General features: G+C 44.1%; 1 protein-coding gene across 2 annotated transcripts in view; it reads left to right on the top strand.

The window, feature by feature from the left end:
* The window catches only part of TJAP1 (tight junction associated protein 1), a 447,483-nt gene extending 435,363 nt beyond the window's left edge, over window positions 1–12,120 (top strand). For both annotated transcript variants that reach the window (XM_053712761.1, XM_053712760.1), the window contains exons 12-13: window positions 6,891–6,974; window positions 10,098–12,120. In XM_053712761.1, the coding sequence (XP_053568736.1) occupies window positions 6,891–6,974; window positions 10,098–11,294 (1,281 nt within the window). In that variant the 3' untranslated portion in view covers window positions 11,295–12,120. The remainder of the gene's footprint in view (window positions 1–6,890; window positions 6,975–10,097) is intronic.
* The last annotated feature ends 1,425 nt before the right edge of the window (window positions 12,121–13,545 follow it).

Genomic DNA, 13,545 nt, shown 5'->3' with positions numbered 1-13,545 from the left:
ACCAGAGATAGTGTCATTACATAGTGAGAGACCAGAGATAGTGTCATTACATAGTGAGAGACCAGAGATAGTGTCATTACATAGTGAGACCAGAGATAGTGTCATTACATAGTGAGACCAGAGATAGTGTCATTACATAGTGAGACCAGAGATAGTGTCATTACATAGTGAGACCAGAGATAGTGTCATTACATAGTGAGACCAGAGATAGTGTCATTACATAGTGAGACCAGAGATAGTGTCATTACATAGTGAGACCAGAGATAGTGTCATTACATAGTGAGACCAGAGATAGTGTCATTACATAGTGAGACCAGAGATAGTGTCATTACATAGTGAGAGACCAGAGATAGTGTCATTACATAGTGAGAGACCAGAGATAGTGTCATTACATAGTGAGACCTGAGATAGTGTCATTACATAGTGAGAGACCAGAGATAGTGTCATTACATAGTGAGAGACCAGAGATAGTGTCATTACATAGTGAGACCAGAGATAGTGTCATTACATAGTGAGAGACCAGAGATAGTGTCATTACATAGTGAGAGACCAGAGATAGTGTCAGTACATAGTGAGAGACCAGAGATAGTGTCATTACATAGTGAGAGACCAGAGATAGTGTCATTACATAGCAAGACCAGAGATAGTGTCATTACATAGGTGAGACCAGAGATAGTGGTCATTACATAGTGAAGAGGACCAGAGATAGTGTCATTACATAGTGAGAGACCAGAGATAGTGTCATTACATAGTGAGACCAGAGATAGGTGTCATTACATAGTGAGAGACCAGAGATAATGTCATTACATAGTGAGAGACCAGAGATAGTGTCATTACATAGTAGAGACCAGAGATAGTGTCATTACATAGTGAGAGACCAGAGATAGTTCTTCATAGTGAGAGCCAGAGATAGGTCATGATATAGTAGACCAGAGATAGTGTCATTACATAGTGAGAGACCAGAGATAGTGTCATTACATAGTGAGACCAGAGATAGTGTCATTACATAGTGAGAGACCAGAGATAGTGTCATTACATAGTGAGACCAGAGATAGTGTCATTACATAGTGAGACCAGAGATAGTGTCATTACAGAGTGAGACCAGAGATAGTGTCCATTACATAGTGAGACCAGAGATAGTGTCATTACATAGTGAGACCAGAGATAGGTGTCATTACATAGTGAGACCAGAGATAGTGTCATTACATAGTGAGAACCAGAGATAGTGGTCATTACATAGTGAGACTGAGATAGTGTCATTACATATGAGACCAGAGAGAGTGTCATTACATAGTGAGGACCAGAGATAGTGTCATAACATAGTGAGAGACCAGAGATAGTGTCATTACATAGTGAGAGACCAGAGATATGTGTCATTACATAGTGAGACCAGAGATAGTGTCATTACATAGCTGAGAGACCAGAGATAGTGTCATTACATAGTGAGACCAGCGATAGTGACGATTTACTAGTGAGAGCAGAGATAGTGTCATTACATAGTGAAGAGCCCAGAGGATAGTGTCATTACTAGTGATGAGTCCAGAGATAGTGTCATACATCGTGAGAGACCAGAGCTAGTGTCATTACATAGGACCGATAGTGTCATTACATAGTGAGACCAGAGATAGTGTCATTACATAGTGAGCGACCAGAGATTAGTGTCATTACATATATGTGAAGAGACCAGAGATAGTGTCATTACATAGTGATGAGACCAAGAGATAGTGTCATTAACATAGTGAGAGACCAGAGATAGTGTCATTACATAGTGACAGACCAGAGATAGTGTCATTACAATAGTGAGAGACCAGAGATAGTGTCATTACATAGTGAGACCCAGAGAAGTGTCATTACATAGTGAGAGACCAGAGATAGTGTCATTACATAGTGAGAGACCAGAGATAGTGTCATTTACATAGTGTGAGACCAGAGATAGATGTCATTACATAGTGAGGACCCAGAGATAGTGTATTACCTTAGTGAGACCAGAGATAGTGTCATTACATAGTGAGACCAGAGATAGTGTCATTTCATAGTGAGACCAGAGATAGTGTCATTACATAGTGAGAGACCAGAGATAGTGTCATTACATAGTGGAGACCAGAGATAGTGTCATTACATAGTGAGACCAGAGATAGTGTCATTACATAGTGAGAGACCAGAGATAGTGTCATTACATAGTGAGAGACCAGAGATAGTGTCATTACATAGTGAGACAACAGATAGTGTCATTACTAGTGAGACCAGAGATAGTGTCATTACATAGTGAGAGACCAGAGATAGTGTCATTACATAGTGAGAGACCAGAGATAGTGTCATTACATAGTGAGAGACCAGAGATAGTGTCATTACATAGTGAGAGACCAGAGATAGTGTCATTACATAGTGAGACCAGAGATAGTGTCATTACATAGTGAGACCAGAGATAGTGTCATTACATAGTGAGAGACCAGAGATAGTGTCATTACATAGTGAGACCAGAGATAGTGTCATTACATAGTGAGACCAGAGATAGTGTCATTACATAGTGAGACCAGAGATAGTGTCATTACATAAGTGAGACCAGAGATAGTGTCATTACATAGTGAGACCAGAGATAGTGTCATTACATAGTGAGAGACCAGAGATAGTGTCATTACATAGTGAGAGACCAGAGATAGTGTCATTACATAGTGAGAGACCAGAGATAGTGTCATTACTATAGCGGAGACCAGAGATAGTGTCATTACATAGTGAGACCAGAGATAGTGTCATTACATAGTGAGAGACCAGAGATAGTGTCATTACATAGTGAGAGACCAGAGATAGTGTCATTACATAGTGAGAGACCAGAGATAGTGTCATTACATAGTGAGAGACCAGAGATAGTGTCATTACATAGTGAGACCAGAGATAGTGTCATTACATAGTGAGACCAGAGATAGTGTCATTACATAGTGAGACCAGAGATAGTGTCATTACATAGTGAGAGACCAGAGATAGTGTCATTACATAGTGAGACCAGAGATAGTGTCATTACATAGTGAGACCAGAGATAGTGTCATTACATAGTGAGACCAGAGATAGTGTCATTACATAGTGAGACCTGAGATAGTGTCATTACATAGTGAGACCAGAGATAGTGTCATTACATAGTGAGAGACCAGAGATAGTGTCATTACATAGTGAGACCAGAGATAGTGTCATTACATAGTGAGAGACCAGAGATAGTGTCATTACTATAGTGAGAGACCAGAGATAGTGTCATTACATAGTGAGAGACCAGAGATAGTGTCATTACATAGTGAGAGACCAGAGATAGTGTCATTACATAGTGAGAGACCAGAGATAGTGTCATTACATAGTGAGAGACCAGAGATAGTGTCATTACATAGTGAGACCAGAGATAGTGTCATTACATAGTGAGACCAGAGATAGTGTCATTACATAGTGAGAGACCAGAGATAGTGTCATTACATAGTGAGAGACCAGAGATAGTGTCATTACATAGTGAGAGACCAGAGATAGTGTCATTACATAGTGAGACCAGAGATAGTGTCATTACATAGTGAGAGACCAGAGATAGTGTCATTACATAGTGAGAGACCAGAGATAGTGTCATTACATAGTGAGACCAGAGATAGTGTCATTACATAGTGAGACCAGAGATAGTGTCATTACATAGTGAGAGACCAGAGATAGTGTCATTACATAGTGAGACCAGAGATAGTGTCATTACATAGTGAGAGACCAGAGATAGTGTCATTACATAGTGAGAGACCAGAGATAGTGTCATTACATAGTGAGAGACCAGAGATAGTGTCATTACATAGTGAGAGACCAGAGATAGTGTCATTACATAGTGAGACCAGAGATAGTGTCATTACATAGTGAGACCAGAGATAGTGTCATTACATAGTGAGACCAGAGATAGTGTCATTACATAGTGAGACCAGAGATAGTGTCATTACATAGTGAGACCAGAGATAGTGTCATTACATAGTGAGAGACCAGAGATAGTGTCATTACATAGTGAGAGACCAGAGATAGTGTCATTACATAGTGAGAGACCAGAGATAGTGTCATTACATAGTGAGAGACCAGAGATAGTGTCATTACATAGTGAGACCAGAGATAGTGTCATTACATAGTGAGAGACCAGAGATAGTGTCATTATATAGTGAGAGACCAGAGATAGTGTCATTACATAGTGAGAGACCAGAGATAGTGTCATTACATAGTGAGACCAGAGATAGTGTCATTACATAGTGAGACCAGAGATAGTGTCATTACATAGTGAGAGACCAGAGATAGTGTCATTACATAGTGAGAGACCAGAGATAGTGTCATTACATAGTGAGAGACCAGAGATAGTGTCATTACATAGTGAGAGACCAGAGATAGTGTCATTACATAGTGAGAGACCAGAGATAGTGTCATTACATAGTGAGAGACCAGAGATAGTGTCATTACATAGTGAGACCAGAGATAGTGTCATTACATAGTGAGAGACCAGAGATAGTGTCATTACATAGTGAGACCAGAGATAGTGTCATTACATAGTGAGACCAGAGATAGTGTCATTACATAGTGAGACCAGAGATAGTGTCATTACATAGTGAGACCAGAGATAGTGTCATTACATAGTGAGAGACCAGAGATAGTGCTTTTACAGAGAGACAGAGGGCAGTGTGAGCGTTTGCGGTCAGGCAGAGGGCAGTGTGAGCGTTTGCAGTCAGGCAGAGGGCAGTGTGAGCGTTTGCGGTCAGGCAGAGGGCAGTGTGAGCGTTTGCGGTCAGGCAGAGGGCAGTGTGAGCGTTTGCGGTCAGACAGAGGGCAGTGTGAGCGTTTGCGGTCAGACAGAGGGCAGTGTGAGCGTTTGCGGTCAGACAGAGGGCAGTGTGAGCGTTTGCGGTCAGGCAGAGGGCAGTGTGAGCGTTTGCGGTCAGGCAGAGGGCAGTGTGAGCGTTTGCGGTCAGGCAGAGGGCAGTGTGAGCGTTTGCGGTCAGGCAGAGGGCAGTGTGAGACCAGAGATAGTGTCATTACATAGTGAGACCAGAGATAGTGTCATTACATAGTGAGAGACCAGAGATAGTGTCATTACATAGTGAGAGACCAGAGATAGTGTCATTACATAGTGAGAGACCAGAGATAGTGTCATTACATAGTGAGAGACCAGAGATAGTGTCATTACATAGTGAGAGACCAGAGATAGTGTCATTACATAGTGAGACCAGAGATAGTGTCATTACATAGTGAGAGACCAGAGATAGTGTCATTACATAGTGAGAGACCAGAGATAGTGTCATTACATAGTGAGACCAGAGATAGTGTCATTACATAGTGAGACCAGAGATAGTGTCATTACATAGTGAGAGACCAGAGATAGTGTCATTACATAGTGAGACCAGAGATAGTGTCATTACATAGTGAGACCAGAGATAGTGTCATTACATAGTGAGACCAGAGATAGTGTCATTACATAGTGAGAGACCAGAGATAGTGTCATTACATAGTGAGAGACCTGAGATAGTGTCATTACATAGTGAGACCAGAGATAGTGTCATTACATAGTGAGACCAGAGATAGTGTCATTACATAGTGAGACCAGAGATAGTGTCATTACATAGTGAGAGACCAGAGATAGTGTCATTACATAGTGAGAGACCAGAGATAGTGTCATTACATAGTGAGAGACCAGAGATAGTGTCATTACATAGTGAGAGACCAGAGATAGTGTCATTACATAGTGAGAGACCAGAGATAGTGTCATTACATAGTGAGACCAGAGATAGTGTCATTACATAGTGAGAGACCAGAGATAGTGTCATTACATAGTGAGACCAGAGATAGTGTCATTACATAGTGAGAGACCAGAGATAGTGTCATTACATAGTGAGACCAGAGATAGTGTCATTACATAGTGAGACCAGAGATAGTGTCATTACATAGTGAGAGACCAGAGATAGTGTCATTACATAGTGAGAGACCAGAGATAGTGTCATTACATAGTGAGAGACCAGAGATAGTGTCATTACATAGTGAGAGACCAGAGATAGTGTCATTACATAGTGAGAGACCAGAGATAGTGTCATTACATAGTGAGACCAGAGATAGTGTCATTACATAGTGAGACCAGAGATAGTGTCATTACATAGTGAGACCAGAGATAGTGTCATTACATAGTGAGACCAGAGATAGTGTCATTACATAGTGAGACCAGAGATAGTGTCATTACATAGTGAGAGACCAGAGATAGTGCTTTTACAGAGAGACAGAGGGCAGTGTGAGCGTTTGCAGTCAGGCAGAGGGCAGTGTGAGCGTTTGCAGTCAGGCAGAGGGCAGTGTGAGCGTTTGCGGTCAGGCAGAGGGCAGTGTGAGCGTTTGCGGTCAGGCAGAGGGCAGTGTGAGCGTTTGCGGTCAGACAGAGGGCAGTGTGAGCGTTTGCGGTCAGACAGAGGGCAGTGTGAGCGTTTGCGGTCAGACAGAGGGCAGTGTGAGCGTTTGCGGTCAGGCAGAGGGCAGTGTGAGCGTTTGCGGTCAGGCAGAGGGCAGTGTGAGCGTTTGCGGTCAGGCAGAGGGCAGTGTGAGCGTTTGCGGTCAGGCAGAGGGCAGTGTGAGCGTTTGCGGTCAGGCAGAGGGCAGTGTGAGCGTTTGCGGTCAGGCAGAGGGCAGTGTGAGCGTTTGCGGTCAGGCAGAGGGCAGTGTGAGCGTTTGCGGTCAGGCAGAGGGCAGTGTGAGCGTTTGCGGTCAGGCAGAGGGCAGTGTGATGATGAGTGTGTAGTGAGGCAGAGGTTTGTGAGAAGAATTGCAATAAAAATATAATAAAATGGTTATCATAGGGCCAATCCCTAACTCGCCTGCAGTATGATTACCCAGTCTCCTCATTTCAACACCTTCTCCTTTTCCAGGAGCGCTATCGCCAGGACTGTAACCTTGCTGTACAGCTGTTGAAATGCAACAAGTCGCACTTCAGGAACCACAAATTTGCAGATGTGAGTTATTTTGTGTTGAGTGCTGGTGTGTGACAGTGGGTATTTATATTGCCTTGTTTAAAGCAGATCATGTCAGTGGGTGTACAAGGGTAGGAGTGAGTTAGATTTAGATGTCTCTGATTATATGTTGGTGAGTGCAAGCACGCGTCAGACCTATGTCTCTGGGTATATGTTGGTGAGCGTAAGCACGCATCAGACCTATGTCTCTGATAATATGCTGGTGAGTGCAAGCACGCATCAGACCTATGTCTCTGATTATATGTTGGTGAGCGCAAGCACGCGTCAGACCTATGTCTCTGGGTATATGCTGGTGAGTGCAAGCACGTGTCAGAGCTATGTCTCTGGGTATATGTTGGGGAGTGCAAGCACACGTCAGACCTTTGTCTCTGAGTATATGTTGGTGAGTGCAAGCATGCGTCAGACCTATGTCTCTGTGTATATGTTGGTGAGTGCAAGCACGACGCGTCAGACCTATGTCTCTTGGTATATGTTGCTGAGTGCAAACACGCGTTAGACCTATGTTTCTGGGTATATGTTGGTGAGCAAAAGCACGCGTCGGACCTATATCTCTGTGTATATGTTGGTGAGTGCAAGCACACGTCAGACCTATGTCTCTGTGTATATGTTGGTGAGTGCAAGCACGCGTCAGACCTATGTCTCTGTGTATATGTTAGGTCTAACGCATGCCTGCACTCACCATGTCTCTGTGTATATGTTGGTGAGTGCAAGCACACGTCGGACCTATGTCTCTGTGTATATGTTGGGTCTGACGCATGCTTGCACTCACCATGTCTCTGTATATATGTTGGTGAGTACAAACACACGTCAGACCTATGTCTCTGGGTATATGCTGGTGATCAAAAGCACGCGTCAGACCTATGTCTCTGGGTATATGTTGGTGAGTGCAAGCACACGCCATACCTATGTCTCTGGGTATATGTTGGTGAGTGCAAGCACACGTCAGACCTATGTCTCTGGGTATATGCTGGTGAGTGTAAGCACACGTCAGACCTATGTCTCTGGGTATATGTTGGTGAGTGTAAGCACACGTCAGACCTATGTCTCTGGGTATATGCTGGTGAGTGTAAGCACACGTCAGACCTATGTCTCTGGGTATATGTTGGTGAGTGCAAGCACACGTCAGACCTATGTCTCTGGGTATATGCTGGTGAGTGCAAACATGCGTCAGACCTATGTCCCTGGGTATATGCTGGTGAGCAAAAGCACGCGTCAGACCTATGTCTCTGGGTATATGTTGGTGAGTGCAAGCACACGTCAGACTTATGTCTCTGGGTATATGTTGGTGAGTGCAAGCACACGTCAGACCTATGTCTCTGGGTATATGCTGGTGAGTGCAAACATGCGTCAGACCTATGTCCCTGGGTATATGTTGGTGAGTGCAAGCACACGTCGGACCTATCTCTCTGTGTATATTTTGGTGAGTGCAAGCACACGTCAGACCTATGTATCTGGGTAAATGTTGGTGAGTGCAAGCACACGTCAGACCTATGTCTCTGGGTATATGTTGGTGAGTGCAAGCACACGTCGGACCTATCTCTCTGTGTATATTTTGGTGAGTGCAAGCACACGTCAGACCTATGTATCTGGGTATATGTTGGTGAGTGCAAGCACACGTCAGACCTATGTCCCTGGGTATATGTTGGTGAGTGCAAGCACACGTCAGACCTATGTCCCTGGGTATATGTTGGTGAGTGCAAGCACACGTCAGACCTATGTATCTGGGTATATGTTGGTGAGTGCAAGAACACGTCAGACCTATGTCCCTGGGTATATGTTGGTGAGTGCAAGCACACGTCAGACCTATGTCCCTGGGTATATGTTGGTGAGTGCAAGCACACGTTGGACCTATGTCTCTGGGTATATGTTGGTGAGTGCAAGCACACGTCAGACCTATGTCCCTGGGTATATGTTGGTGAGTGCAAGCACACGTCAGACCTATGTATCTGGGTATATGTTGGTGAGTGCAAGCACACGTCAGACCTATGTATCTGGGTATATGTTGGTGAGTGCAAGCACACGTCAGACCTATGTATCTGGGTATATGTTGGTGAGTGCAAGCACACGTCAGACCTATGTCTCTGGGTAAATGTTGGTGAGTGCAAGCACACGTCAGACCTATGTATCTGGGTATATGTTGGTGAGTGCAAGCACACGTCAGACCTATGTCTCTGGGTATATGTTGGTGAGTGCAAGCACACGTTGGACCTATGTCTCTGGGTATATGTTGGTGAGTGCAAGCACACGTCGGACCTATCTCTCTGTGTATATGTTGGTGAGTGCAAGCACACGTCAGACCTATGTCCCTGGTATATGTTGGTGAGTGCAAGCACACGTCAGACCTATGTATCTGGGTATATGTTGGTGAGTGCAAGCACACGTCAGACCTATGTATCTGGGTATATGTTGGTGAGTGCAAGCACACGTCAGACTAATGTATCTGGGTATATGTTGGTGAGTGCAAGCACACGTCAGACCTATGTATCTGGGTATATGTTGGTGAGTGCAAGCACACGTCAGACTAATGTATCTGGGTATATGTTGGTGAGTGCAAGCACACGTCAGACCTATGTATCTGGGTATATGTTGGTGAGTGCAAGCACACGTCAGACCTATGTCTCTGGGTGTATGTTGGTGAGTGCAAGCACACGCCATACCTATGTCTCTGGGTATATGTTGGTGAGCGCAAGCACGCGTCAGACCTATGTCCCTGGGTATATGTTGGTGAGTGCAATCACGCGTCAGACCTATGTCCCTGGGTATATTTTGGTGAGTGCAAGCACACGTCAGAACTATGTATCTGGGTATATGTTGGTGAGTGCAAGCACGCGTCAGACCTATGTCCCTGGGTATATGTTAGCAGGAACATATTTGAATTAATCTTTGTCAGTAGCTGATGTGTGTACAATTGGATGCATGTTGGAGGGACAGTGCATGGGTTTTGGGAATGTTTCAAACATTTGTTTGTGAGCATGCACTAGCCGTTTATAAATTGGGTGGAAGTGAGCTCGTTTTGCATAGGGTGCTTGAACCTCACTCATCTATAGAGCTCTTCTTCTCCCCATTTAAAATGTGTTTTTAATATTCCTTCCTTGTTGCCCACAGTTGCCTTACAAGCTACAGGACATGGTCAGCAAGCACCTCCAAAGCTCTGCCTCCTCTCTGGTCTCTGGCCAGGACACTCCACCTCCTAGCATGTCAAACTCAGATGTGGTGCCGACCTCAGTAATTGCCCATGTGTTGGAAAAGCCAGAGTCCCTCATCCTGAACTCTGCTACCTCCAGCAGCGGCAGTGGCCCGACTGCAGAAGATGTTTTTGTGCATGTGGACATGAGCTGCCTGGGAGAGAGGGCAGGAGATGCTAGCCATCAGCAGAATGGGGGTCTCCGAAAGCAGAACAGTGTGGACAGTGCCTCTGATGACCCTCCAACGTTTGAGAAGCTAAGCCCATATCCCACACCACCACCTCCTCATCCTATGTACCCTGGTCGTAAGGTAATAGAATTTTCAGATGAAAAGGTGAGAATCCCTAAAAACAGCCCCTTGCCCAATTGTACCTATGCTACACGCCAGGCCATTTCCCTTAGCTTGGTGCAAGGCGAAGAGGGAAGTCCAGACAGGCATCGCACTGTACCAAACAGCCCAGCGTCAACAGGCAGTTACCCGCAACGGGCAAGAAGCGCAGATAACCCTTTGCGCTCTCCGGTAAGCAGCACTGCTCCCAGTTCTGCCAGCTCAGAAGAGGACATGTTGGCAAACTGGCAGAGAATGTTTGTGGAGAAGGCAGCACCCAGCACAGAGGGGTCTTTGGCACACCGTACATCATATAGCAAGGAAACTGCGATAGAACTGCAGAAGCGATTCAGTCGTTCCATGCAAGAACTCAGCAGGGTGGCACAGGCTTATTCTGAAAGAGAGGGTTGTGGTCTTAGCTGGATGGGCAGCCAAGAATCAAGTCTAGAAGCAGAGGCTGTAGGTTCAAGAAAGGTACATGTCCCTAATGAATATGGAAAGGACTTCTCCCAGGAGGAAGCTCAGGACCTACTTTCTGCAACTGTAGAGGAAGAAGAATGCCAGGAAGAGCAGCCGATAGTTTCAGAGGACACAGAGGACGAGAGAGTAGCAGAGGATGAGGTCCAGGCAGAGGATGAGGTCCAGCAGTCACAATTAGAGGAAGAATTGTTTCCAGAGAACCCCCCTACAATACGACCACACCGCAGCCCCAAAAGAATGGGTGTGCATCATCTGCACAGGAAAGATAGCCTGACCCGGGCACAGGAACAGGGGAATCTTCTGAACTGAAAGCAGGGACAAAATATCCTCTACTGCTGCCTGGATCCTTTCAGTTTATGAGACACCTGGGTAATGTAGGCCCTGGGGCCCGGCATGGCGAGGGGCCACAGGTTGTAAACCTGCTACATTCCATATATGCAAATGATGAGCAGCCCATGGGGCCTTCAGTTCACGTTACTAGCAGCAATGTACTTACTCACCTGTCAGCTCTGCGGGTGTTGGGCTAGAATGTACCCTGTCATGTTTGTTCATCCGAAGCTGGCAGAATATTCTGTATCTTTTGTGATGTGTTACTTATGTCAGACAAAAGCAGAAAACCAAGGGTGTGTTTATATTGTGCATCCCAGTATTAACATGTTGTTTGCTGATCAGTAATCTAATGGCAGCTTAAGGGAAGGATCCAAACAAGAAGTGCTACATGCTGCTCACAATGAAATAACTTACAGCCCAGGAAGCTCATTATACATGAGTTAGCACTGCCCCCTAATTAAGAAATCATTTAGCTGATCTTTTAACCCATTGCAGTCCTCTCTGGTAGTGAAAGGGTTATTGCTTTATTATAAACACTAAGTAGTTAGTATGCAGAGTGCTAAAAGGCTATGGTAATAGAAAAAAAAAAGGAATCCGTGCACACAGCAGGAAGTGCGTATTTATTACGTAACCAGACTCCTATGGAGCTAGATGCAAACTTGCTACTTAAGTAAAATAAGCTCAAGTGTCATGAAACTAAATACGTTTAAAAATAATCAAAGGTTTTAGCACTTAAGCATAAATAAAGTAATCACAAGTGACCAATTCTTTCTAAACCCTCATAATAAATCAATTCACGTGTACAGATTAGTTGAAATATTTTGCTTAAGTTGAAAACATACCAAGCCAGCTCTTGCTGCCTAACATGAAAAGGAAGCAGAAGTCTGTGTTAGACATTTAGGCCTTAAAACAAGTAGACTGGGGATTTAAATCTTGATGCTATTTATTTTGAGGAATTATGTTTTTTTATGGATAATTTGAATAAACACCCAACATAATGTAGAGGATTGGACAGCGCCACTATTTAGGTTATGGGACAGTAATTAGCTGAGCTGCTTCTAGTGAGAGCACACATCTGCTTGCTTCCAGTTGTAGTATTTGTTATATGCCAACATGACCAGTACCGTCCAGTACAGAAATTCTAATCCAGTTTTCACCCACTTGGAGAATTGCAGACGATTTCTGAGTCCTTATTTCCGTTTCACAGAACATCCCTTCTCTTTTTTCCTCATTTGTTTAATGTAATGGGAAATGGTGGCTGCGAGAGCGAGAATAGGAGATTCCGTAGAGAGAAAACAGCAGGCACGTGCCACAAAACTGTAGGTGGTCTTTAAGTACTTGGAAAAAAAAAGGATTTAAACTTTTTTTCCCCCTTTATGTTCTGTTGCTTCAGGACATGTGGCACGTATTGTTCTATAACAGACCAACATGGCATGGTCTAAGTTCCTGCAAGAAAAAGATGGCCGGAAAAATGTTTCTCCCTGCAGCAGCCTCCATAGTAACAAGATAATCCTAGAAGTCTTGTTCTTGACCCTCAAAGCCAATGTGGTTTAGTGCCTAGATTTGATATAGGAAAACAGATTGATAGCTGCTAAATTTAATTTCAAGACCTTAAAGACATAGTCTGAGGAGAGCCATATCCATTTTAGAAGAAGGGGCAGAATGGTGAAGTGGGCGGAACTGGAATAAGCACATTAAAAATAATTATCTTCACTGAAAAAGATGGTAAACCCTTATTAGAATAACCACTGGAGCAGATTAGGCTGCAATAAAAGAATGTTCCAAATACTAATCAAACACAAAATAGTTCTTTCTCTTGTAAGGTGTATCCAGTCCACGGGTTCATCCATTACTTGTGGGATATTCTCCTTCCCAACAGGAAGTTGCAAGAGGACACCCACAGCAGAGCTGTCTATATAGCTCCTCCTCTAACCCCCACCTCCAGTCATTCTCTTGCAACTCTCGACAAGATAGGAAGTATCAAGAGATATGTGGTGACTTAGTGTAGTGTTACCTTCAATCAAGAGTTTGTTATTTTTAAACGGTACCGGCATTGTACCGTTTTACTCTCAGGCAGAAATTAGAAGAAGAATTCTTCCTGGAGGTTGATGATCTTAGCGGTTTGTAACTAAGGTCCATTGCTGTTCTCACACATAACTGAAGAGTATGGGAAAACTTCAGTTGGGGGAACGGTCTGCAGATTACCTGCTTTGAGGTATGTTCAGTATTT

The sequence above is a fragment of the Bombina bombina genome, chromosome 4 (genome assembly GCF_027579735.1).
Source record: "Bombina bombina isolate aBomBom1 chromosome 4, aBomBom1.pri, whole genome shotgun sequence".
Taxonomy (NCBI): domain Eukaryota; kingdom Metazoa; phylum Chordata; class Amphibia; order Anura; family Bombinatoridae; genus Bombina; species Bombina bombina.
The sequence above is the reverse complement of the archived record's forward strand: the minus strand, read 5'-3'. Positions and strand labels throughout refer to the sequence as shown.